At 38.5% G+C, this 25,157-nt stretch overlaps 7 protein-coding genes across 10 annotated transcripts; 3 read left to right on the top strand and 4 right to left on the bottom strand.

Annotated features, from left to right (window-relative positions):
• The first annotated feature begins 6,702 nt into the window (after positions 1-6,702).
• Positions 6,703-8,563, top strand: LOC108841740 (pentatricopeptide repeat-containing protein At4g21190). Of its 3 annotated transcripts, none has more exons than XM_018614496.2 (6): positions 6,703-6,861; positions 7,043-7,136; positions 7,241-7,339; positions 7,426-7,569; positions 7,649-7,861; positions 7,941-8,563. In XM_018614496.2, the coding sequence occupies exons 2-6, from the start codon at positions 7,050-7,052 to the stop codon at positions 8,328-8,330; spliced, it is 933 nt and encodes a 310-aa protein (XP_018469998.2). In that variant the 5' UTR covers positions 6,703-6,861; positions 7,043-7,049; the 3' UTR covers positions 8,331-8,563. The 3 variants fall into 3 exon arrangements, with proteins under 3 accessions (XP_018469998.2, XP_018469999.2, XP_056859087.1); XM_018614497.2 differs by having other exon boundaries at positions 6,723-6,861; positions 6,948-7,136; XM_057003107.1 differs by lacking the exon at positions 7,043-7,136 and having other exon boundaries at positions 6,724-6,861.
• LOC108841737 (dnaJ protein ERDJ2B) lies at positions 8,390-11,849 on the bottom strand. Its single transcript, XM_018614493.2, has 9 exons — positions 11,639-11,849; positions 11,032-11,251; positions 10,821-10,916; positions 10,619-10,739; positions 10,427-10,533; positions 9,937-10,332; positions 9,734-9,853; positions 9,538-9,624; positions 8,390-9,449 (listed from the first exon to the last, which is right to left on the bottom strand). Exons 2-9 carry the CDS (start codon positions 11,215-11,217, stop codon positions 8,565-8,567), a joined length of 1,998 nt encoding a protein of 665 aa, XP_018469995.1. The 5' UTR covers positions 11,218-11,251; positions 11,639-11,849; the 3' UTR covers positions 8,390-8,564.
• Positions 11,850-11,938: 89 nt separating this feature from the next.
• LOC108841738 (pentatricopeptide repeat-containing protein At4g21170) lies at positions 11,939-13,930 on the top strand. Its single transcript, XM_018614494.2, has one exon. The coding sequence runs from the start codon at positions 12,093-12,095 to the stop codon at positions 13,833-13,835; it is 1,743 nt and encodes a 580-aa protein (XP_018469996.1). The 5' UTR covers positions 11,939-12,092; the 3' UTR covers positions 13,836-13,930.
• On the bottom strand, positions 13,760-16,201 carry LOC108841739 (ADP-ribosylation factor GTPase-activating protein AGD12). Its single transcript, XM_018614495.2, has 9 exons — positions 16,022-16,201; positions 15,696-15,761; positions 15,458-15,539; positions 15,308-15,383; positions 14,971-15,134; positions 14,669-14,756; positions 14,457-14,579; positions 14,254-14,349; positions 13,760-14,176 (listed from the first exon to the last, which is right to left on the bottom strand). Exons 2-9 carry the CDS (start codon positions 15,721-15,723, stop codon positions 13,895-13,897), a joined length of 939 nt encoding a protein of 312 aa, XP_018469997.1. The 5' UTR covers positions 15,724-15,761; positions 16,022-16,201; the 3' UTR covers positions 13,760-13,894.
• Positions 16,202-16,322: 121 nt separating this feature from the next.
• LOC108841736 (dolichyl-diphosphooligosaccharide--protein glycosyltransferase subunit 2) lies at positions 16,323-21,560 on the bottom strand. Its single transcript, XM_018614492.2, has 20 exons — positions 21,401-21,560; positions 21,125-21,272; positions 20,809-21,001; positions 20,627-20,716; positions 20,397-20,459; positions 20,143-20,212; positions 19,929-19,993; positions 19,591-19,645; positions 19,389-19,495; positions 19,192-19,307; positions 18,754-18,823; positions 18,264-18,368; positions 18,072-18,161; positions 17,843-17,991; positions 17,610-17,721; positions 17,455-17,538; positions 17,240-17,320; positions 16,935-17,159; positions 16,732-16,854; positions 16,323-16,618 (listed from the first exon to the last, which is right to left on the bottom strand). The coding sequence occupies exons 2-20, from the start codon at positions 21,268-21,270 to the stop codon at positions 16,502-16,504; spliced, it is 2,061 nt and encodes a 686-aa protein (XP_018469994.1). The 5' UTR covers positions 21,271-21,272; positions 21,401-21,560; the 3' UTR covers positions 16,323-16,501.
• A 129-nt stretch (positions 21,561-21,689) lies between these two features.
• On the top strand, positions 21,690-23,212 carry LOC108841734 (uncharacterized). Its single transcript, XM_018614488.2, has 2 exons — positions 21,690-22,511; positions 22,954-23,212. The coding sequence occupies exon 1, from the start codon at positions 21,776-21,778 to the stop codon at positions 22,499-22,501; it is 726 nt and encodes a 241-aa protein (XP_018469990.1). The 5' UTR covers positions 21,690-21,775; the 3' UTR covers positions 22,502-22,511; positions 22,954-23,212.
• Positions 23,213-23,245: 33 nt separating this feature from the next.
• Positions 23,246-24,410, bottom strand: LOC108841735 (protein BUD31 homolog 1). 2 transcript variants are annotated; one of them, XM_018614489.2, is made up of 4 exons: positions 24,254-24,410; positions 23,971-24,070; positions 23,694-23,881; positions 23,246-23,516 (listed from the first exon to the last, which is right to left on the bottom strand). In XM_018614489.2, the coding sequence occupies exons 2-4, from the start codon at positions 24,062-24,064 to the stop codon at positions 23,361-23,363; spliced, it is 438 nt and encodes a 145-aa protein (XP_018469991.1). In that variant the 5' UTR covers positions 24,065-24,070; positions 24,254-24,410; the 3' UTR covers positions 23,246-23,360. The 2 variants fall into 2 exon arrangements, with proteins under 2 accessions (XP_018469991.1, XP_018469992.1); XM_018614490.2 differs by having other exon boundaries at positions 24,157-24,353.
• Between the last annotated feature and the right edge of the window lie 747 nt (positions 24,411-25,157).

Genomic DNA, 25,157 nt, shown 5'->3' with positions numbered 1-25,157 from the left:
TATTTTGTTTCTTTAAAAAAACTGTATTTAGTTATTATGTGTATTCCTCCTATTCAATAACCCCATAATCTTCTTTTTCAACAAGAGTTGTCGGTTTAACCCACGATTTGATTTCGAGTTTTCTTTAAACCCATAAGATTTGATTTAATCAGTCTAATCAGATTAAATATCCATTAGTTTAGAGAGTCAAGATGGATCGGTCAAGATATCAATATCATGTACTTCGAAATGGGAAAACAGCACTGGTAAGTAGGTATATTAATTAGGATAAATGGGATCTGCCGATTGTGCGACTTGTCACATCTATAATCAAACCACCGCCATGAGTTTGCCTGCCGACCACTGTTGATAGAATGCGCTTTTCATTTATTGTAGTTACAGAAAATAGGTTAAATCTAATTTGAATGTGTGATCGTGTGAGTGGCAATTCTCCAGGGGTTGTACTTAGCTAGTTATCCTGATATTTTTGAACTAAAGAGCATTTAGCTTGAACCAAGATGGAAGTATAAAACGTATGCAGCTAAAAAAAAATCAACCAATTAAAAATAGAAGTAAAAGGTAGCTAGATAATCTGGCGATTTTAAACAAAAAAATGAATTAGAATCGTCAAAAGCATTATTATTCACCCAACTTTAGAAGGCAGACATGGTATATAGTGGGAGAATGAGCAAAACAATGACAAGATTACAAAAACATATATTCACGAAGTTGTAAGATTTAAACAGTGGGTGCTTGGTAAAGACCATATAGTGTCAGGTTTCTTGTGCACTAGATTATCTGATCAGCTACAGAGTCGGACATATTTTATGCCACTATAGACCAGTGGTTTTCCCGTACGTGACGCATAAATATTACAAACTTTTAATGTTTTAATTTTTTTATGTCGTGGTGTTTAGAATTGGTGTTAAGTTTTAAATTAGAACCATTCCTATAAAATTCGATCCGGTATATACGTTCAAGGAGCTTCAAAATTACACCGTAATTAGTGTTTATGACTTAGCTGATCAGTGTCTAACCTAAAAGAAAAAAAAAAAGAAATAAGAAGTGATGACCCACATACATCTCGGAAACGTGCTTTGGGCATAAGGAGGATACTGGGTTCATTATTACACAGATTGGGAAAACATCCATGCTCCATAATCTCATGTGTATGTATATAGTCTACGTGTTTGATTAATTAATATAGTAACCATGGCAGAACTGGTATATAACCAGAGTGGTCACTTGACCCATATGAAAATTTTATTTTTGTATTTTTCCTTCTAAAATTTTGATGAAATACCGAAAATTTAACTTATTGACCCTTGTAAATTTATTAAATTGACCTCAGTAGAAAAAAATCCTGCCTCAGTCGGTGTTCATAGCTATTTTTTATCACGTACTTGTGGAACAGTCAAACATAATCTAAATTTTTTGAGGATCCATAATTTTTTTAAATAATAATTATACATTTAAAATCATATATTTATAAAAATAGAATAACTATATTTAAATTTTAATTCTCATTTTTGTTAAGAAATTACTATAAACATAAAATAGATTACTTTTTTTTATTTTTTTACATAACCAACTAAAAATGTAATAAATTAGGTAGTAATATAACATTTATATCAATTATATATCATGGAAAGTAAAAAATAATTAGTGTGTGTGTTTGATGGTAGTATACAATTTTAATATTCTAATTTGATTATGTTCAGGAAACTTTTATTTATTAGTGATTATAAATAGGAAAATTAGCTTACATCTTCTATAGACAAGAAGAAAGGATGACTCTACAATCTTGTCTAATCAAGAGTCTACAACTTTTTGTCTAACCACCATCCAGGTTTATACACTGTTATATTTATAGATTATAACTTCTAATTGTGGATATGATAAATTTTGATGATTTAGTCAAAGATTTAATATTAAAAATGTTAAATGATCAAGTTTGATGTTTTGTTCTATAATTTTGCATCAAAACTAAAAGAATAACGTCATTTGGATAAAAATATTTTTTGTTTTTATTTTATACTAAAATGATATTTTGTCAGAAAGCATATAAACTATTTCTGATTATTATTATTATTTTTTTTAAATCTGAACATTTTTTAAATGATATTTTGTCAGAAAGCATATAAATTATTACTGATCATTAATTTTTTTTATAAAAAATCTGAACATGGACGTAAGATGTTCTTGTTCACGAGGAGGCTCTTCAGTCTTCTCACTGTATTCTTATTATTTCTTAAGAAACTATTGACTTTATTTGTTATCTCTTTTTCTGTAAAATTCTATCAGATATACCTTTTTGTTTTCTCTTATAAATATTGAGCGGTGATATATTATTATGATCTTAAAGAGTTTCCTCTCGCACTATTGTCTATTGTGTTGAAATTTACTATGAACAAAAAATATTCACATAGGAGAAATTTTGATTTGGTTGCAAACTTGTAACTCACGATATGCAAGACTAAGGAAAAAAGAGAAGCACTGAAATAATTTTTTACTTGCAAATAATCGTCGTACTACTGCGAGTATACGTAAAATGGTCTTTTAGCACGTGTAAGTAAAACCATAGAACATGGTTATATGGTTTTGATTCTTAACAATTTATTTCTAAATTTAATATGTTCTATGGTTTTGATTCTTAAAACAATTTATTTCTGGACTGAGAAATCACGGGGAATGGTAGATTCTCTCTCTTCTCTCTCCTAAAACTTTTCTAGAGAGAAGGAGAACTCGCGGTGGTTCCCTGTTTCTGTTCTTCCCCCTTACTAGCATACATCGATTCCGGTGTACGGTGGTCTCTTTGACGCCGTGCAGCTGGCTTTTGATTCCGGTGGTTTGTGCGCTTTCCTAGGTGAAATCATCCGGCTTAGTAAGTGGTTCCGTTGGAGACGTCGGTGGTGCTCTCCCGAGAACCTTTTTCTGGGTTTAGATTGGAGGCTGCGGTTATGAAGAGAGGAGTATGGGTTTGGAGAGATCTCGAAGATCATCGATTGATGTTCTCTGAAACTCACTGTTTATGACTTCAGATTATCCGATACGTCCAATACAGTTGTTGGAGGTGGATTTTCGGTGGTGGTGGTTGTGGATGAGATCCCGGTGATACCGGTGACAGGAGAATTATTTGGTTTGGTGAAGTTTAAGCCGGAAAAGATGACGGACGTTCGTGAAACTGTTTCGTCTCCGGTGTGATATGGAGCTTGCCGTGAATCGCCGATCATGTCTCCGGCGTAGGAAGTCAAGGCGGTGTAATGGTGGGATTTGTGACACGTGGTTGGACGCATGTATGTGTGATGACGACGCATGTATGGGTTTAGTTTTTTGAATTGACGCGTGTTGTGGTGGGATTAGTGGTGGGCCTGTCGGTTTTTAAGTTTGCCCTTTAGTTTGGGCTTTTGTTTACTGTTTTTAGTTTTGTATGGGCTTTATCCCTTTGGGCCTCGGCCTTTTATCAATATAAATTCAGTTGGCAAAAAAAAAAATATTTCTAAAATTAATATAAATAGATATACCAGTTAAAAGATTAAACATATATAAATAGTTTATTTAACTTTAAAACCATATCATTACTTTTTAAAATAGAACTTGAATATTGTTTTTGAACAATGTGTAACTGTTTAAGAGCATCTTCAATGTAAAATTTATATATTTTTTAAAAATTGAATAAAAGTAAATATGAAGTAAAAATATTATAACTCTATTCTGTTATAATGGAGTAATAAACAAACAAAAAATAAATTATTCTATTTATAAAATAAATTTCATTATAGACTGGGATATGAAGTTGGGTGAAACATTTTTTATTTCATATTTATTTTTACTCAATTTTAAAAAGAAAATAGAATTGGATTGGAGATACCCTAACCATCATAGTATTAGCATGGTGTGTAGTGATCCGTTTCCGGATGATTTAATCAAACGAGGCTATATTGTAGGTTTCAAAGAGAAAATTTTAAGGTTCTCTCTCCTCTCCTAGAGAGAGGTTTTCTCTCTCGATTCTTCTGCATCTCTTACCAATCTTAAATCTTTCAGAGAGGGGAGATCGGTTGAGGGTGAGAGAGTTCCTGGATTTTGTTCTCCGGTTGAAGCTTATCTGACCGGTTGCTGTTTCTGGCGTTCTCGTCTTCACCTTCGACGACGAACGGCTGGCTTTTGCTTCTGGGTTGCGGCGGCTTCTTTAGCACCGCTTCGCCGGCTTCTGATTCCGTGTCATGCCTTCTCGGTGTTGACGGCGGTTTTGCGCCGGGGTTATCCCGATTTCGGTGACTGACGTTTCTGTTCTTCCCCTTTGCAATCGACTCTCCTCTCTTGACTTCAATTCTCGTTGTTTAAGATGACGATTGAAGACGATTGAATCTGCTGGAAGCGTGAGTCTAGTGAGTGACGTGACGTGATGTGGTGATTCCCGGATGAGATTCCGGTGAAAGTATTGGTGATAAGGTGGGTGCGGTGATCTGTCGACGGCGTGCTCCGGCGAAACTTTTATCGTTTTGTTTTTCTTCGGCTAAGATCTCGACCTTTGGTTGCTGATGGTGTGGATGGCTGACGCGTGGTTCGTGTGATCGGTGATGGTTAGCACGTGGACGCGTGGGAGATGATATGTGGACGCGTGGCGTTTAGACGTGTCGTATGGCTCGGGCTTGGGTTGTTAGGCCCGTTTCAGATGCCTTTATGTCGGGCTTTTCGTTTGTTTGTAACTGGGCCGGTTTGGCCTTTTGTTTCGGATTAGGCTGGACCTTGTTTGGACCTTGTCCTCTATTATAATAACAAAAGACGGAAAAAAAAAGGTTTCAAAGAGAATAGCCATATGGTGCCTCGTAACTGAGTTGTATGATCATTAAATTGAGTTATATGTGAATATAATAACATAGCGATTGGTCCAAACAAAGCCTAGACAATAGAATTAGAGAAATAAAACAAAGCATGTGGTCATTATATAGAATAAAATCGAACAAAATAACCGTTACCCATAAACCTTGTCGGTTCATACGTGGTGACTACCTTAAGCACATGCATATCTTTGCCCGATGCTTCTCTCTCTGATGACTTCTGTAACTGGAAGATAGTTCTTTGAAATGTTCGAAAACCACGTGCCAACAGACAGTTTAACAGATAACTGATGATCTGTTTTTTTTTTTTTGCCATCTAAAATATTATTATAAACCATGAAATATTTTACAAAGAGACCCAAACCGACCCAGAAATATACTAACCGAAAAAACCCAAACAAGCAAACGAGCTATAAGCCCAACACGGAAAAACCAGAGATCCAAGCATCACCGATCACACACGACACTTCATCTCCACGTATTGACGCTGCAAAACCGCAGAGACGCGTGGAGACCGCAGAAGCTTCGCCTCGAAACGGCCAGAGCACGCCGCCATGACCATAAAACCGTCACTTCACCGGTAACTGGAATCACCAACTCCGTCTCAATTGGGATCGATGCTGAACGAAACAGAACCACAAACTCCAGACTCATCGGGACAAAGACACACGACCGCCGAAACCATCTCCAACAACTGTATTAGAGGTATAGGTTGCGGCGTCATTCACATAGGTCTGATCTTCAGAGGTACTCGATCGGGAAACACCACGATCTCCTCCGAATTTGACTTCCTACCACCAGAACGAAACTTCTTAACCTCAGCTCGATCGCATCCATGAGAACCAAAAGCCGGCGACCAATACCGACAACGATACGGTACAGCCCCAGATTCAAAAGCCGGCGACAACCGGTTGGAAGGTCCACCGTTTTCCGGAAAAGCTAGAGCGGCCCACCACCGAATAAACAGATGCATGGCCGATATCTAATAAAAACAGGAAAAAGGGTAAATATAAACGATGGCCGAACCGGCGGCGGCTAGGAGAACCGAATCCGTCGGCCGGAAACAGGATTCTCCGATTAAAAACGCTTAGAGAGAAGGCAGAGAAAAAGACTTAGAGACTTGTTGTGTCGAAATCTCTTCTTAAATACACTGAACTTAAACTCTCTTTGCCATTTCTTTTCTTCTGATAACTGATGATCTGTTTCTTTTTTCTTTGCATCAATCATAGTGTTATTCTTTTCTTTGATGTCAAATATTATTTATAACGATTTTCTCTCTAGACGTTGATTGTATATGTACCACCTCCATTCCAGGTGTACTAAGCTGAGCAGGAAAGAGCGTAGGTAGGAGCTTGACTGCTTGAGACTCCAAAGATCGCGTAGAGCTTTCACAGTCTAGAGATGTGTCACCACAAATTAAACAATATCTTCTAGACTAAAGACTTCTAAGCCATCCCGCATCAAAAGTTTGTCTTTTTGAACATCTAATTAATGAATATGCTATTACAGTGATTAAGATCATTACAGTAAGTAGACAATTATAAAGTCAACAATTTTATCACTTTATAGGAATATATGTTTGACTGTGCCATTTTTCGAAATAACCCTTATGAAATTCATGTTCATATTTGATGGTATCCTATGAAATCTATGTTCATGTTCGATGGTACATTATGTGTATCATGCTAAAAATCTTTTATAAATATTTTTTTTTCATAATCTATATAATTTGCATGAAACATTTTTAGAACTTTTCTTTAAAAAATAATCTTACTAATGATGCTATGATTTAACTAGAAAAGCTTTTCTTCGGATAAAAACTTGGATGCGTCTGATGTTAAAATACATTCGGGCTAATGGGCCTTTTCCATTAGGCCGAAACGCAGCGTTTTCGTATGTTTCTGGATGAGGATTTCCGACAGACATAGAGAGGGAGGGAACTTGGAGGGACAGAGATAGAGAAGCGCAAATATCATCAGACAGACATCGAAGAAGAAAAGAATCATCTTCAACTCTTTGCCTAACTGTGACGAATCCAAAGGTATCTTCTTCAACACTAGGTTTCTTTTGATTCACAACATAACTCTTGTGGTTAACTTCAGTTTTCAATCTGTCTGCTGAAAAAAGGAACAAGCTTTAAAATTCTGTCTTCTTCTTCTTCTTCTTCTTCTTCTTCTTCTTCTTCTTCTTCTTCTTCTTCTTCTTCTTCTCCTTCTCCTCAGTGTGAGGATGCTTAGCTTGAGGTATTCATTACCGTATCTTCCTCAAACAAAGGAATCAACTAAACTCTTCTCCAAGAGGCCTAACAATGTTGTGGTTAGTATTGTAATAGTTAGCTAAACTATCTGAACAAAGGAATCAACTAAACTTTTCTCAGACATTTTTTTTCTTCTTAATGTCTGAACTCAATCAATCTTCAGGTTTGTGCGGCTAGAGGTCCAAGACCTCGATCTCCTCGAGTATGGAAAACAAGGAAGAGAATTGGAAGTATCTCCAAGTCTGCCAAGATGATTGCTTGTGTAATAACAACTTCTTTTTGGAGTCAATGGTTAAACTTCTTTCATAGCTGTTACTGAGTGAGATGGTGGAGTTTTTTCATCTGCAGATAAAAGAATTGTCGAACGTTAAAGAAGAAGTATACGGAGCGCTTGACTCCTTCATTGCCTGGGAGTTAGAGTTCCCTCTTGTCATAGTCAAGAAGGCTTTAGCTATTCTTGAAGACGAAAGAGAATGGAAGAAGATTATTCAGGTGAGCAAGAGAGGAGCTGTTTTGTTAATTCTCTGAATAGGTGAATAAAAAGAAAAAGGTCTTTTGGGATTGTGTTTAGGTGACAAAATGGATGCTGAGTAAAGGCCAAGGAAGAACAATGGGAACTTACTTCTCATTACTAAACGCTCTAGCTGAAGATAACCGGCTTGACGAAGCTGAGGAACTGTGGAACAAATTGTTCATGGAGCATTTAGAAGGAACTCCAAGAAAGTTCTTCAACAAAATGATCTCTATCTATTACAAGAGAGACATGCACCACAAACTCTTTGAGGTATAGTAAAAATGCAGAGGTATTCTTTCAGACAAGTTGATGTCTGAAACTATTATATTCTTGGTTTTTTTTTTCTCAGGTGTTTGCTGACATGGAGGAGCTTGGAGTGAAACCTAACATTGCGATTGTGGATATGGTTGGGAAAGTGTTTTTGAAGCTTGGGATGAATGATAAGTACGAGAAGCTGATGAAGAAGTATCCTCCACCGCAGTGGGAGTTCAGATATATCAAAGGAAGACGTGTTAAGGTCAAGGCAAAGCAGCTGAATGAGCTAAGCGAAGGTGAAGGAGGCTTAAGCAGCGACGAAGACAAGATTGAGAGTAAATCTGATATGTTGTCAGTTGAGGAAGCAAACCAAGATGGTGATGATTACAGTGAAGAGGAAGAAGAAGAAGAAGGTTTGGGCGCGAATCAAAGACAGATTGGAACATCTAGAGAACCATGTCTTGATCATTTGGATTCTTCTTGACTTATAAGTGTTCACTTATTGAGCCTTTAAGATTTTGTATATACTATTGGATGATCATGCATGGAAAAGTGATTTGAGAGCTTAGGAAAAGTCAAATAAGACACCAAGTAATATCAAAACGATAAAGAAACTCAGCAAAGGATCTTTCTGACTCTGAGTATCATCACTGTGTAAAGAGCTTTGAAGCAAAAACTAATGTGTTTCAGATCAAAGTTAAAACTCCCTTTTGTTTATTCAATCTTCATCTGATCCTGACTCTTCAGAACTCGATTCCTTCTTGTTTACTTTCTTCTTTGATCCTCTCTTCTTATCTTCCTCGTCCTCACTGTACTCACTTTCATAATCCTCCTCTTCAATCTCATCTTCTTCTTCCTCCTCATCCTCCATACCTTCTCCTCCAGCCTCACCATCCACATCACGGGTTCTTTTCAAAACCTCCACTTTCAGTGACGTCTTTTGGTCACAACCAATCCAAGCATCGCTCAGGCAGAGGCAAGTCAAGTTATAAGTACCTTCCCGAGGTGCCAAGAATCTCCCCATCACCAATCTTGATCCACTTTTAACCTTCTCAACAGCTTCTTCAACTGCATTGTTCTTTGCCTCAACGCTTGCTCCTGAACTCTCCATTGTCTCGCTAATAGCAATCGAAGCAGTGCTTATAGCTTCAGCTTCATCCATGAAACTAACCTTCTGGAAGAACCAGACATTGTTTGAATCCGCTAGAAGAACCCAAAAGTTCTCCTCCTTGTGGAAAGGGAAGTAAGGCGAGTGAGGAACAGCGCCTACAAGTCCATTAGGACGTTTCAGAGTGATCCAAGCTTGAACTGTCGTCACGTCGCCTTCTTGAATACCTTCTTCTCCTTCTGTTTTGCATGTGACTTCCATTTTCAGAGAAGGTATCATTTCCAACACCTTCTCCATGTCTGCAACATCGCTTTCCGACAAACCAGCAACCTCCTTAAGCAGTTTAGAACGTTCTTCCAAGCTCAGGTCTTGAAACTCTTTGAATGATCCAACCTGCAACGCTATCTTTTTAGCGATGGTTTCATTGAGATGAGGGAGTTGCAAGAAAGGAGCAGTGCCTTCTGAAGATGACTTCCTCGCACTAAGAGGAACAGCCTGCATTCAAACAATAACATTAACAAGACTGAAGAATCTTAAATATTTTGTGCAGAAGTAAAAAAAATACTTGAAGAAAGCTTATTACCTGAACAATGCATTGAGATAGCTCAATGACTCCTAGTGCAGGACTTAACCATCCATGCCCTTGTTCATTGTGGGGTATAACCGCCATCTGCAAGATACAATATCATAAAGTTCAGGTCATCATCAACTTTGTAACAGGCTTTACTTTATCAAATACAATGTGCTAACCATAAAAATATAGAGAATATATATAAGACCTTCATTAAATCTTCAAGGAGACGAGGTGCAAACTCTAGAACACGCCTGAAATCACTTTGCAGAGCTGGAGACAAAACAGCTGATTCACGAGTTAACTGTTTCTGTATCAAAAGCTCAGCCTGTTACGGAAAACAAAAGAGTTAGCATCTTTTCAAAATGTATACAATATACTTTGTGTTATAACGTGTTAAAAGAAACCAACCTTGCTAACTGCAGGGTCTTGTTTCCAAAACTTTGCTTCATCTTGCTTCATCTTCTTAGGATCCAGACTCAGCTCGCTTTTGACAGAGGTAAAGAGTTTCTTCAGAGATTCATCATCGGTTTTACGGACTGGAATCTCTGTGTACTCAGCTGCTTTGATGAAAATTTCCATAACCTTGCTTGTAGTCAAAGAGGGTTTCATTAACTCATAATACGCTTGACGAGTTTGGAGCTTGACGTAGTTCCCAGTGTACTTTGATGATCTCCAGAGGTAGATCGAGGCGACCACTAGCGGCAATAGAATACAGAAACCAACTGTAAACAGCAACAACAGGCCACCAGATTCTCCATTTAGGTCTAGGATAAACTGAGGAAGAGCAATCCCCAGTTTATAACCCTGCATCAATCACATTTGCAAAAAATCACAGTTTTCAATATGAGACAAGAAAGACTAGTGCAAAAGCCAAAGGTAAGGCCTAAGAGATGATCACCTGTCTGCCATCAGGATGACCATACTTCTCAAAGTTTTCACGAGATAACGGATCAGTCAAAGCTTGGTAAGCTTTAGCTATCGACTCCACAAAGTATTTGTTGGCCTCTGTATAGTTTAATAATACAAGACATCAGCAACAAGCAGCAAGAAGAGATATGTAATGAGCTAAAAGGGAAGGATTCTAAAAGACCTGGATCTGGATTTTTGTCAGGATGGTATTGAATAGAGAGTTTTCTATATGCTTTCTTGATTTGTGAATCTGAAGCACCAGGTTCCAAACCAAGTATACCGAATGGTTCAAAGAGTTGACTCTGTGATATTTTAACACCAAGAAAAATGCATTAAGCAAAACCACAAGAAGTCTGGGAGTAAGCATGAAGAGAGAACATTACCTCACGGCTGATGTTCTTAGTGTAAGAAATCAAGAAGATCACTACAAACCAGAGAAGCACAACCGTCAAGTTGCTACATGAAGTAAAGCTAGAGACCTGCAGCAGAAGAGAGAAACCAACGAGTTTTTAAAGAGGTAAGTAAGAACATAGTTTAAATCATTAATCTAAAAAGGAGTTTGGTGGGAGGAGAGAAAGAGAAAAGATAACTAACTCTTTGAGAGACGGATCTCTTGTACTTCCCTGAACGATCACAGTCAAGACACTGACAATGAATGCTCCTTTGCTTCTTGGAAAAAGCGCGGCTTAGCTTCACGAATGTATAAGGCACCAATGGAATTGCGATGATTGTCAGAATGAAAATTGGGAATAACACTCCGTTCTCTTCTGATTCTGCCATCTTTTTTTTGACCTCTTAGATCAGATCAGAGAACCTGCAGGTAAAAAAAAAGATTGGTCTTTGTAATAATTTGATGACAATCTAAGGAATAGAGATCAATCATCGTTATCATTTGCTTTCAATCTGCTAATTGCAATAACCATTTTTATTCCGTTAACAAATGAGAGTCAGCCAATGAGGATAGGTTCCTCAGATCAAAACCCATGTTCTGTTTTCCTCAGATCAAAACTCATGATTGTCAGCCAATGAGGACATGCAAATTTGATTAAAAGGAACAATCTTTAAACATTACATCCATACAAAAGATGAAACAGATCAAGAGAATACAAGAGCAAAACATGATTCCGGAATTCGATTGCATGTCCGGATAACGATAACGAAGCAAATAAGATATAAAGGAAGCAATTAACTTTTTTTTTACCTCAATTGAGTCTCAGTAACTGAGAAAGAAAGAGAACGTTTTGAGTTCAGAATCGAATTGCGAAATTGAAGAAGACAAAGAACAGAACAAGTGAGGTTTATCAAGGAGCGAGGAGAAGATGAATCATCAAAACCAATGAAAACTCGACGTGTGGCAATGATTCATTCATTGTTTTGTAGCTAGTTTAGGAAATTGAGTAATGAGATTTGACTGTTTTTAAATAAATACTAAAAGAAACCAAAGATCCAGAGGAATTAAATGTCAGTTGTGTTTGGTAATAGTAGATCGTTCGTTTCACAATCGCTCCCGTTAAAAAGTTTGGTCCTTTACTCCTTTTGTGTTTGGTAATAGAAGTGGCGTTTAAAAAGTTTGGTCCTTTTTGTCAGCGAAGGTTTTGTCTCTTGACCGAACTTAGTTAAACCCTTAGTGCTAATGCTAGAACTAAAGCAACTAAATGGTTCTTCTCCACAAAAGCTTAGGACTTGTCAAACGATTCTCAACCTCATCGACATCCTCTGCTTCCGAATGGAAAACCCAACAGACTCTGTTCCGATCAGCCACCGAGATCTCTTCCATCCTCTTACAACGACGCAACTGGAACACTCATCTCCGCTACGTCAAATCCAAGCTCCCGAGAGCGACACTCACACCGCCTCTGTTCCTCCATATCCTCCGCGAGACTCGAAACTCCCCTAAAACCGCTCTCGAGTTCTTCGACTGGGCCAAAACCCATCTCCGTTTCGAGCCTGATCTCAAGTCTCACTGTCGCGTCATCGAAGTTGCCGCCGAAGCAGGTCTCTTGGAGCGAGCAGAAGCTCTCTTGCGTCCTCTGGTTGAGACCCATTCAGCGTCTATGATCGTTGGGTCGATGCAGCGGTGGTTTGAAGGTGAAGAAGGTTCGCTCTCTGTCTCTCTTAGCTTAGCTCTCGAGTGTTATGTCTCAAAGAGTAGTAGTTACCAGAACGGCTTGGAAGTGTTTAGCTCGATGAGAAGGTTGAGACTTTCGCTTTCGGTTAGCGCTTATAACTCTCTTCTCGACTCTCTTGTTAAAGAGAAGCAGTTCGGAGTGGCTTTGTGTTTGTACTGTGCCATGGTTCGAAACGGGGCTGTCTCCGATGGGTTCACTTACGATTTATTAGCTCAGGTTCTGTGTGAACACGGGAGACACAAGAGTGTTGTTAAGCTGATGGAGACAGGTGTTGAAAGCCGCAAGATCTACACCAGTCTCGTGGAGTGTTACAGCAGAAACGGGGAGTTCGTTGCGGCGTTTGGCCTCATTCGCGAGATGGATGACAAGAAACTGGAGCTGAGTTTCTCTTCTTACGGATGCGTGTTGGATGATGTCTGCAGATTTGGAGATGCCGAGTTGATCGATAAGGTTCTTGTTCTGATGGTAGAGAGAGATGGTTCGATTGTGGATGATGAGATCATCGAAAGGCTCTGCGAGATGGGGAAAACGTTTGCCTCTGAGATGCTTTTCCGCAGAGCTTGTAACGCTGGAACAGTGCGGTATGAGACGTACGGTTGTATGTTGAAGTCTCTGTCTAGAAACGGGAGAAGAAAAGAAGCTGTTGATGTATACCGAATGATCTGTCGGAAAGGTGTTTGGATACATGATGAGAGTTGTTATACCGAGTTCGCAAATGCTCTATGCATAGATCATGATGATGATGATGATGATACTAACTCAGAGGAACTGCTTGTGGATGTTATAAACCGTGGTTACGTCCCCTGTACACGAAAGCTATCAGAAGTCTTAGCTGCTATGTGTAGGAAAAGAAGATGGAACCAAGCAGAGAAGCTTCTTGATTCGGTTATGGAAATGGAAGTTTATTTCGACTCCTTTTCGTGCGGGTTGCTGATGGAGCGCTATTGCAGAACCGGGAAGTTGGAGAAGGCGATGGTGCTTCATGAGAAGATAAAGAAGATGAAAGGAAGCTTGGATGTGAATGCTTATAACGCGGTTCTCGATAGGCTTATGACGAGGCAAAGAACCATGGTGGAAGAGGCTGTTGGAGTGTTTGAGTACATGAAAGAGATGAGTACAATGAACAGCAGGAGTTTTGCAATCATGATTCATGGGCTGTGTCGTGTGAAGGAGATGAAGAAAGCTATGAAGTATCATGATGAAATGTTGAAGTTGGGGTTGAAACCTGATTTAGCATCATACAAACGTCTTATCTTAGGTTTTAAATGAAGATTTCACTTTGTTTGTGCACAAAAAGCAATGACTCAAACACACAGAGTTTGTTACATTTATTGGTCAAGACGAAGCCACTCAAGTTCCAGTTCTATTTCACCAGACTCAACATTCTGAAGCTTGATATGAACCTCTTGTTTCACTTTCCCATCTGCAATGTTGATGATGCTGTCCTCAATAAGAGCATTGTCGCGCGATTTAAGCCATTTACCAATCTGCATATCTCCAAACATTTCAGGGTCTCCTAAGGCCATTGCAGATGTAATCAGAGGTTGGATATCAATCCCAGCTTCTCCCATTATGTCATCAGCAGAGAGTGCGTCATAATCAAACACTTGCTGGAAAAACAAAACTTCTATTGAATATTGCATTAAAAGTAGAATCTGATTTGGATGTTTTAGTCCAAGCATTTTACCAACTTTACTGAGCCATAGTTGTGAGGAACAGAGAGCATGAGTTCCTCGTTCCAAACCGGGTTTAAGTTGCCCTTCATTACAGTTGATTTTGCGGTCTGGTAAATATGATGAAACACATCAGCAAGTGAGATAAGCCATAACAACCACTACAAGAACATATTAAGACAAGAATCCACAAAGTATTCAGTTAGGTTTTTTTTACCTGTTGTCCGAGAGTCAACACAACATAAGAATCGCTTGTCCTCATATCTCTGACAGCTAGATTGGTTCCTTTCTTAAGAGTCACCTTCAACAATCCAATAAACTCAACCATGCCTTCAAGATGCTGCCGTTTGTTAAAACACCATGACATCAAAAGACTGAGAGAGCAATGTTCAAGTTCCATAGAGTTTTTACTGGAAAGAAGTATTTTACCGGCTGTTGTGATGATGATGAATTTGAGCCCTTCACGGATGTGATCCTCAAGCTTGGTTTTAGAAACTCTTGGTGTTCATATTTTGACCTGATTAAAGATTTGAGTACATGGAGATTCCAATAAAATGTTAACAATATTTGGTTATATTATTGTATATAATACTTGTATATTGAGTCTGTATATTGAGTCATAACCGTAATCCGGTTTAGTCCTGTATATAAATACTCCTCCATGTACATTATCATTAGTTAATGTTAAGACTATACAATAATAGGTTATAAGGGTTTTTAGCAAAACCTACCTGATAAACTGCATACGTTGGTCAGGACTAGCATCAGGTCCAGGCTTAGAGCAACCATCAGGTATAAATGCCTCGTAAACTGAATTTGCAGAGGCATTTCCTCCAATTTCAATCATTGAATCCACTTCATCTTCCGACCATTCATCCAATGTCACAGATAAGACCTGCAAAACACCCCCCCATAGAATCAATGAACTTGCAAAAGATTCTTGTCAAGAAGACTTAGTGAAAGCAGATATGATTGTGCAAGAGTAAAACTATATTCCTAACGATCATGTTTACTTATTTCCATAATGAAAGTGTAACATCTCCACAATCGCGTTTGTAAGAAGAACACCTTTGAGATATGAGTACCAAGGCTTCTGTGCACACCGCAACATTTCAAGCATATGAACACTCCGATGTTTGCTGACCTGTAATAGTACATTTTAAACATTAGTTGGTACACGGATGCAGATACATTGCTGCGTTATGAGAAAGGACTTACGCCCACTTAGGATCCGGAGCGCTACAATCAGCGCAGACTCGGTTATCAGATTGAGTTAAAAGATCACTTAGTCTCCTTTTACCTGTGAAGCAAAGAGGGTGAATCATTCTCAAGTCATGAAGAAACCTATAAACCTCACACCACAAAATCTTTTGTGAAGTTTATGAACGAACACACACAAAAGAAAACTCAATAGTCCTTAAAGAGTAATGATTGATAAAGTAAACCAGCAATATACCTGAGCTACCGGCTGCAGAATAACTCATTGTTCTTATCAAAAGCTACCAATCGTTCAAACACGATCCTACACAGAAACAAAAGATATACCAATCACGCACAATAATGTTAGACAAAAAATAATAATAATCAAAAGTTTCATGATTCTTAAAAAGATCAAAACTCTGATTTCAAAAACCAAACATTTTGGAGAAACCACGACCACAGAACCACCAAGAAGAAGAACATATCGTTTTTTTCAATACCAGATAGAGAAAGAGATCCAAAATAATCGAGAGACAACAATAAATGAATCTTTATCTAGTCCTGAAACCATTAACAACTTACAGAGAATGAAGCTCAAAGTTGACGGTGCACACAACCGACGAAGAAGAAAGATTATGCAAAGGAATAAGAAGAGTATGTACGGAATTGGAATAGGTAGATATAGATTGGCTTTGAATGTGTCTTATTGCCCAATCAGAGGAGAGAGAGAGAGAGATATGAATGATTCTTACACAAACTTTTCAGATGAACTAACAACAATTATTAGATTATTTACCCATGACGTGGGATCTCCTTTGCTTTATTTGATATGGATCTAATTACTTTAATCTTTTCATCAATATGGTTAGTTAAACGAAAAAGGTAAGGAAAGCAACTCTTCTTGATAACTCTTTAAGACTAAACTGAAACTCTGTAATCTTTTGGAATTGTCTTATTACCATAATCTATATAAGTTACTGCTACAAAACTGAAATACGAAACTGCTCCATAGAGACACATGAACCCATAGAAGATCCATCATAGTGATAATATATATATTCTTCAAGCAGATTTTAGCTTGTTCGATGCTGCTGCGAGGTGAGACAGCGTTCTGTGTCCAACGAACAACAGAAATACTCCCAACAATGACAGTGCCTTTAGAGTCGTGAACAGATCCAACTACAGGATGCAAAGAAAAAACAAATTATTATTATTGTGATGCGCTTTAGATTTTTTCTTTTATGCAAATGGTTTTTATAATCTTAAAACAAGAACCGGTTTTGAAAACTTGCCTTCACCCAGAAGAGCACATAGAGAAGCAGAACAGCTCCAATGCCGCCGTGGAAAAGTAAAGCGGATGTTGCAGCTCCAACCGATGATGGGAAGCTCTTTATGTTCACTCCCAACCGCGTAAGCTGTACACACACAAACAAAAGATCGGTAAGTTGTGAAGAATGTTGTTTCTGGATATATTTACAAGCGAAAGAAGACTGACCCCAATCAAGAAGCCGATGAATGGAAGAACTATAAGACCCAAGAAAATTAGTGAAAGCTGCTTTGCGGGAAGCTTTTCTGGAACCCTGAAGATGTGTGATATCTCAGCTTTTGGCCCATATCTTGAGTAAGGATCAGTAGGCTGTAGAGGAGGACTAGCCGCCTTCTCTGGACGTTGTGGTAGGTCTAGTTCGATGTGGCCAATATTACTCAATAAAGAGTTTTCCTGGAGAAATGAAAGGACAAAATAACGTTGTTCAGAGTTTCGGAAAATAACTGCATTGGACGTGAAAGAACAGTACTGACCATGGAAGCATCTCCAATAGTTAACTGGATCTCATATTTGCCAGAAAGGTAGTAGAGCTTTTCAACCAATCCAAGAAAATCCTGAAGGGTAAAAATAACATCAACCATTAGTATTGTAATCATTGATCCCCAAACTAGACAATGGAAAAATGAAGATATATCAAAGAATTTTTTTTTGGCAAAAGCCATTCAAGATGTAGTTTAAGGAACTTAACTAGAACTAATTCAGACTTCTTTCCAGAAGTTTTCAGGAGAAAGATATGCTCGACCTGTGACTCATGTTTCAGCTTGAGAAATGCCTGCATGGAAGTAAGCAAGTCAAGAAAGTGAACAGAGCATAACCATTATACTAAAGCAGAAATGAACAAACCTGGTGTGGCTTAAACACATGGCCAAGTGGAGTAGTTAACTGGAGCGACAGGCGCAGCTTTTGGAGATGGTTTGCTGATAATGATACTGCTCCATCTTTAGTTAAATCTAGCCTACAGTAGTTGCAAAAGATAACCAAGAAACAGAATGATAATAAGCACAACCAGAAAGTTGCAAAAAATATATATATATATATTGTGAGCAACAAATGGTACAAAGATACAGGGGACATACTTTTTCTCGGATTCAACGCTCCCAACGTCACTGTCAAGTACAGCAATTTCTGCATCCTCAATGGTAATAGCTCCTGTGGTGGCTACAGGAACTTTTATTTGAGCTTCGGTTACGTATGCTTTTTCATTTGCAGACTCATCTAGCAAAATCTGCAGAAAAAGAAGCTTGTCATGTTTTTAACATACACTGTATATGAAGTGTGTGTAATATATACTGACGAGAGCAATACCTCAAATACAAACGTATACTTTCCAACATCAAAGTTCTTGGGAAAGGAGTCCAAAAAGTATGTTGCGCTGACAGCGTCGAACTTAAGCTCCTGCACCCAAAAATGTAGTGGAGACATGTAAACCAGCTTAATGCAGAGAAAAGGGAACATTCACTAATGCGAGCTAAGACAGTCAGAGTTTACATTATTTACCTGGTTGTTAATTACAGAAGAACCCTTTGATCCAGAACTTAGAGCTTGAACGAGCTTCACACTAAGAGCTGGTGCCTTGGAACCGAGTACAGTGCCAACTTTAACCTAGTTCCAGACAAAGAGAATACAAAAGTAAAAAATATAAGTATCCAAAATATTAAAAGTAGATGATTGAGTGGCTATCGAATATGAGAGATCTCTACGAGTAACATGCAACTCTATGAGACTGAGCAATCTTTACCAGCTACAAATCCAATATCCAATCGGTACATCCAGAAAATCTAGACTTAAGACTACCGCGACTAAAAATATCACTATCCAACACGTAATAAAAGCTAAAAATTCAAGGTTGTGAAGATTTTCCTTTCTAAAATAACCAGTCAGAACTCCAAAGGGAATCGTATAAAATAATACGGGAAAACAGAAGATAAAAGAAAATAACATCTCAAACTATGCCAGTCACATCTTGATGAAAACTTTGATGGGATACCTTCAGAGGCTCTTTCTTTGTCAATGAAATGACAGTAGATGGAAGAGACAAGATCAGTGGAACAGAGAACCTGAAATCATAGAAAATATTATTGCTCCCATAGCATGACAAAATTTCAGCGACAGCATTCCAAATGAGCAACTGCTTCAAATTTCGCAAGTGTTCAAGCTTTTAAACTTCTACTCTTCTCTACAGATATCATTTCTGTCGCAATTATTTTGTTCAAAATTATAGGATGTAGAACTATAATCCCTTCAGAACATGTTTAAGTGTAAAGAAAAACAGTTTCCTCTATCAAAAGCAACTGTTAGCAGGGAAGAACGGAAGTAACAGTAAGTCCTAGTATCAATCAACTCAATTGAAAGGTTACTGAAAGCCTGAAATCTCGTCTAAGAAACAAAGAGGAATTGGATAACGGGGGCATGAAAGTAACATTACCTGTTGTCTTCCAAACAAGCTAAGGCATCTATTTGGTTGAAGAAATCTTTGGCATCACCAGGAATTCCAACACCAAGAAAGAACTTGGCCAAACCAACTATCTTATCACCTGGAAGCTGCATGAGAGAATAGGAGAAGGTGAGTTATCAACACATCTGACAAAATACAGGATACAAAGAAATATGGTTACTACATACGTTCAATCCTGTGGAATCTGAAGCTGCAAGTGACGTGAGCCCTCTAATTACTGATGCAGTTGTTGAGATCGGGCCTTCACTTTCATCGAAGTAAAACGTCCCATCGTCTATAAGGCCAAAAATTTAATCAACCACAAAAATGCAACGTAACTGCAGAAAATCTCTTGCATATACATAATATAGCAAGTAGTTGACTGCATACCATATTTTCGGATATTGTCAAAAACCTTCAGGATACCCGTCTTCAATGTCTGGATCTACAAGATGACAAACAAGAAAGATGATATCATCACACGACCAAGTAATATCAACAAACTACCAATAAAGGACAAAAATGCATAACCAGATCAAAAAGGGAAGATATACATGCATAATTTACGACTTGGAATATAAAATGATCAAAACATAGATGTTATTAGAGTTACTGAGAGACTCCAGAACCAAAAGTAAATCAGCACTAAGAAATAGTAGTGATGTCTCATTAAGTATGTTCTCGTGAATCATTATTATAGTACACTGTATATCATAGATCTCACTTACCAATGATTGATCAATCTCTGAAGGTGCTAATGAAATCACTCCAGCAAGCGTTTCGAAAGCTAATCCTGAAGATAAAAAAAAAACATGTTTAGAAGAAAGCAATAAGGAAAAACAGAGCAAAATAAGTAAGCAGTGAACGGTTAATAATCTAAAAGGTTCATTATTAACGTTTAGCATCGTGAAGTAGGAAGTTAATCCAATAAGAAATACTTACCAGCAGCAAAGGTGCTTGATTCGGGATTGCTGGAGCTGTACCGCCATCTTCCATCACTCTGGCTAAGAGCCTGGTACAAATGTACTACATGAGCCAAATATTAATCTAAAAACAATTTGAGTATATATAAACATGTCAGCGCGATATACACTTCTACCAGAATCTATAATTGATAGTCCAGAAAGACAGTATACAATGTACCATCTGATAGTTCAACAGCAACGACATATTAGAAAAGCTAAACAAGTTCAAACCTTAACGGAACGGAAAACAGCTTCAGCATCTCCAAGACTTAGATCAGTTCCAGAAAATTGCTCCTACATATGGAAAAAGCAAGGTCAAGCCCGAATCCAACAAAGAGGAAAAGAAAGCAATGGAATTGAAGAAAATAAAATAAAATTATCACGATCACAGTTACCCCGCAAAAACAGTTTTAATACTCAACCCCACTCAAGTACTTCACCAAAAGTCTACTCGTATTTACCTTAACGAGCACCAATCCTCTGACGGAATAGTAGAAGTCAAGCAATAACTTGGCATCTTTAACGCCAGCTTGAAGTTTAGAGACAATGTCCTTCAAAAGAAAGAACAGATGAAGTTACTCTCGCCGCATAAAATGTTCAAAACAATTTTTGGTACTACTGGGAGGAGGAGACGATTGTTAACCTTAGGAACATCTTCTCCAGATTTGCATTTGAGAATCCCATTAACGCTCAAAGCATAGAATGCATCTTTTAAAGTAGAAGAAGGCGAGGCAAGAACTTTAACCACATTCTCACAAGCCGCAGAGCTTAGATCAGACTTCTTATCAATCCCAAGAATCTCCAAAGTCTTTAAAGCTTCATAAGCCTCCTCCAAGCTGATTATAACCAAAACCGTACCAAAAAAATCATATAATACTAAACAAACAAGTCCTGAGCTTTAACGAGCAGCAAAAGACATGAAACGAAATCAAATTGTGGGGTTTTCTGGAGAAACCAACCTTTTGTAGGATCCATCGACTGGTACGAAGACATCGAGAGCCGCGGATCGGTGAGAGTCTGAGATGGGCTGAAACACTGAAGCAGCACCGCAGATTGCTACGGCGAGAATCAAAACTAGAGATCGCACGAGACCTCCGGCCATCATCACTGCATTAGAGAAAACACACACAAAAAATCAGAATAATTCAAACAATCACCGCATTTACGAACGGAGAGATCGTAAAGCTTAATCTTTTACAGATCAGAGTAGATCCGTATAGGAAAAGGGAGTTTACCAGCAGTTTGGCGAGTCTCAGTAGTCAACGGAGACTGAGGTTTGAGGGAAGGCGTGAGAGATCGATCTATGGCTTTTTGAACCAAAAGGAAGACGAAGACCTGCTGAAAAAAAATAATGAGTGTGGGAGGAGCTTGATGACAGTACCTGATTAGACTGGTTTACCCTCGCTTCTCGACTTATATTACCCTCCAGTTATTATTATTATTAAACGACACCGTACTGGGCAGGCGATTACCCTCACTTTCAATTTTAACTATGATTAAACGGCGACGTATTTAAAAAAAACCCTAAACCCCTTCCGATTCATTTCAAACTTCATCTTCCATTTCAATCGGAGGGTCAGAGGTCTCGACGGGAATCAAAAACCTCAGCCATGATCCGATTCACAAGAACGAAACCTATACTCGACTCGCTAAGCCACGACCTTCTCCAGAAATGCCACGCGAGCGGAACCCCCAAGGGAAAGTCCAAGCTGAAGACAATCCAAGCCCTGAAGCGCCACAAAGCCACCACCACCAAAAGAGGCGGAGGAGGAGAGGAAGCCGGTAAGGGGAAAGGAGCAACGATCACCGATCACTGCATAAACCCTCCTCACCCGTTTCGTTACCTCAGACCCAAGGACCGAGACCGAGAGGCACAGCGCGAGAAGCTCGGCCTGATCAGCAAGGCGAGGCAGCGAGAGATCGACATCCAGAAAAAGCTCGGACCTTTCACCCCGGCCAGGGTCACCGACGAGCCGATCAGGATCGGGGTCGCGGGGTTGGATTACGTCGCGCTGGGGATTTTCACGGAGGACGAGTTGCCCAAGTATAAGGTGACGGTGGAGGACGGGAAGAGGCTGGCGAAGGAGTATAGCAGAGTGCTTATGAAGGAGCATAGGGAGAAGCGTGCGGCGGAGATTGGTCTGGTGAAGATGAGGAAAGCTGCGTTGGAGGCGTTGCCGGAGAAGCTGAAGAAGGCGGCTTTGGAGCGTGATACGACGACACCGTTTCCGGTGATTCGGGGAGCGGCTACGGTGTTGCCTCCTGTTGAAGGGTATCTGGAGAGGATCATGAATGCTGCTAATAAGAAGAGTTCGAGTAAAGAGAAGCTGAGATGATCTTAATGAGGTTAGAGAGTTTGTCTTTTGATTAAAAGAACAACTAGTTGAAGCTTATAAAGTTTAAATCTTTTTCGACTTTTGTCTGTTTTGAGATTTTGAGTTAGTTTCAGATCAACCTTTTGTTTAGTTTGAAAGTCACTGGTAATAATTGGAATCATCCTCTTGTTTCTGGCTAGCTCTTTTATATCTCTTTCCTTGGTCTCTAGTTTGTATAACTTCTGCAGATGATAAGCGATCTGTGATTAGCAATAAAGACTAACAATCACTATAATTCATATGAGAATTGGGGTTTGTATTAGTTTGTGATATGATAAATGTAGTTTTAACTGAAGTTTTGCAGAGTTGAATCTAGGAGGAGATGATATATTGTTTCTGCTTCTGGGGATATATTCCAAATGCTTTGTATTTTAAGTAATTTGCTTGAAGCTCAACAAATTTTCTTTCTGCAGCTTCTTACCCCGTAGAGTGCAATGGCAAGAGTCCTAGAGCTTCAAGACAACGATTCTCCAAGGAGCATCATAGTTTGAAAGCTGATGTAAAGACTAGTCTACCTAATGGCTAAAATTTATCTTTTGGCATCTCTTCTATTATTTTTTTCACTAAGTCTATTTGGTAAACCAATCAAGTTTGTGTATCTCTCGGTTCTTATAAGGCCGTGAATCGAAACGAGAATCATTCTCATAATTCCTTTATTTACCAAACCGAAAACCGTCTTTCTAATCTCAACAGCAACACAAAGACTTGACAATTAGAAGTTCTTCAAAGGGAAATTAGTCAGGGTACATAATCCAGATTTGACAAATATATAGAAATACATCCAAGAGAGTGACAGTGGTGAAGAAAACAGTCCGAGAGACTAATCGCCACTGGCGCATCCTTGACAACCGCAGTGAACGCACTCAATCGCTTTCTCTTCACGCAAGTGTTTGGGAACACGACATACACATGTTGTTCCGTAGTTGTGGTCTCTCGGCTGTATGCAGCGCAAGCAACATAGACGCTCATACCCTGACTGCAATCCACAAAGCACAGAGAATTCATATATAGTTCAGTAACAAACTAAAGAGACACGTCTATCTGACACACAAGTGCAAGAGAAACAGCTTCAAGAACCACCAATTGTGCTCTACTAGACAATCATCTAAACTAATTCAAGAATATAAAGAGTGAGAGGTTACAAGGCACCTACTTTCTTCCATTTGGCAATGAGGTTACGATCAGCATATCCCTGGTCCAAGCAGAACTCATAGAGCTCTTTGGATATCTCCTTCCTGCGGTAATAAAGGTCGTACACATAGCGACTCCTCTGATGAGAGAGTTTGAAGATTGGCCATAAAGCTTCACACTTTCTCTTGCCATCATGTGTATCCATCTCAGCTGCATCATCAAAAGAAAGGAATAAATATATTTAAGATGACAATCAAAATTCAAAAGGTAAAGACTTTAAGCATCTGAATAAACAAAACCTTCTCTCATCTTGGCATCAAGCTCACGAAGAGTAGGCTCGATCAACTCCCACCCTTCTGGGTACTTGACTCGGTTTGTCTTAACCTTTGGCATCCTTCTCTACAGTTTTGAAAAAAAACTCGCAACGTTAGACAACCTCGAGCAATTGGGGGTCTATCAATCACTGAGATCCACACGAATCTTACAAAAAGGGAGACGATTTAGGGTTTAGTAACGAGACCACACGACTGGAAAAGATGAGAAGACAAAGGTTAGCGTACGAAGGTAATCGCAAAATCTTACCTTTGGAGAAATAATCGACAAGAGACGATGGAGTTTAAGGAGGAGGAGGAGATCGCGGCTCAGGAGGAGGATGATGAAAGAACCAACGTCGTGCGTATAAGCCTCTTTTGACTTTGGGTTGGGCTTTTAGAATAAATGGGTCGGTCTTATGAAATTTAAGAAACAAGCTTATGGTTTACAAAATGGTAATAAAGAGATCTTATATGTAAATGAATGGATAAAAGTACTCTATGAGAAGTGCTTCTTTTTTTCCAACGGCTCTATGAGAAGTGCTAATTGTAGAAAAACTCTTGAAAAGTATTTGTTCATGTTATTTATATATATACTTATCCAAACAGATACGAATATCGATTATGATTTTGTACAACCGGTTGTGACAACGACGAGAGATCCAATTTTAGCACTAATCATTCAATTCAACGCATCACCAAAGACTTCCAGAAAGTAAGAACTGTGACATATATTTTAGTATGGTCGTAGAGTGACATCAATCCTAACGACGTTAACGCTTCATTTCTTTTTTAACATAATAATTATTCTTTATAACAAAATAAATTTGTGTAATGAATCATTCCTTGTCTCATTATGCATAATGTTACAGAAATTATTGTTTTGTTTTATGTAAATGTTACAATAAAAATTATTTGTGAAAATGTGACGAGAAGAGGAAGTAAATACTTTTTTTTTGTCAACAAGTAAATATTTTTTTTTTTTTGAAAAATACTAACTATTTAAAAAAAAAAAACAAGTAAATACTTAACTCCGCGTTTAGAAAACTGCAATATGTAATTTGATAGAACGAGTTGTTACTGTTCCAGATCATTAAAATGCCCCTTCTCAAAAAAAAAAAAAAACTTAACTCCACGTTTAGAAAACTGCTATAATTTGATAGAACGCGTTGTCA

This window comes from Raphanus sativus, chromosome 2 (genome assembly GCF_000801105.2).
Source record: "Raphanus sativus cultivar WK10039 chromosome 2, ASM80110v3, whole genome shotgun sequence".
NCBI classification, from domain to species: Eukaryota; Viridiplantae; Streptophyta; class Magnoliopsida; order Brassicales; family Brassicaceae; genus Raphanus; species Raphanus sativus.
This window is presented reverse-complemented; position numbering and strand designations above follow the sequence as displayed.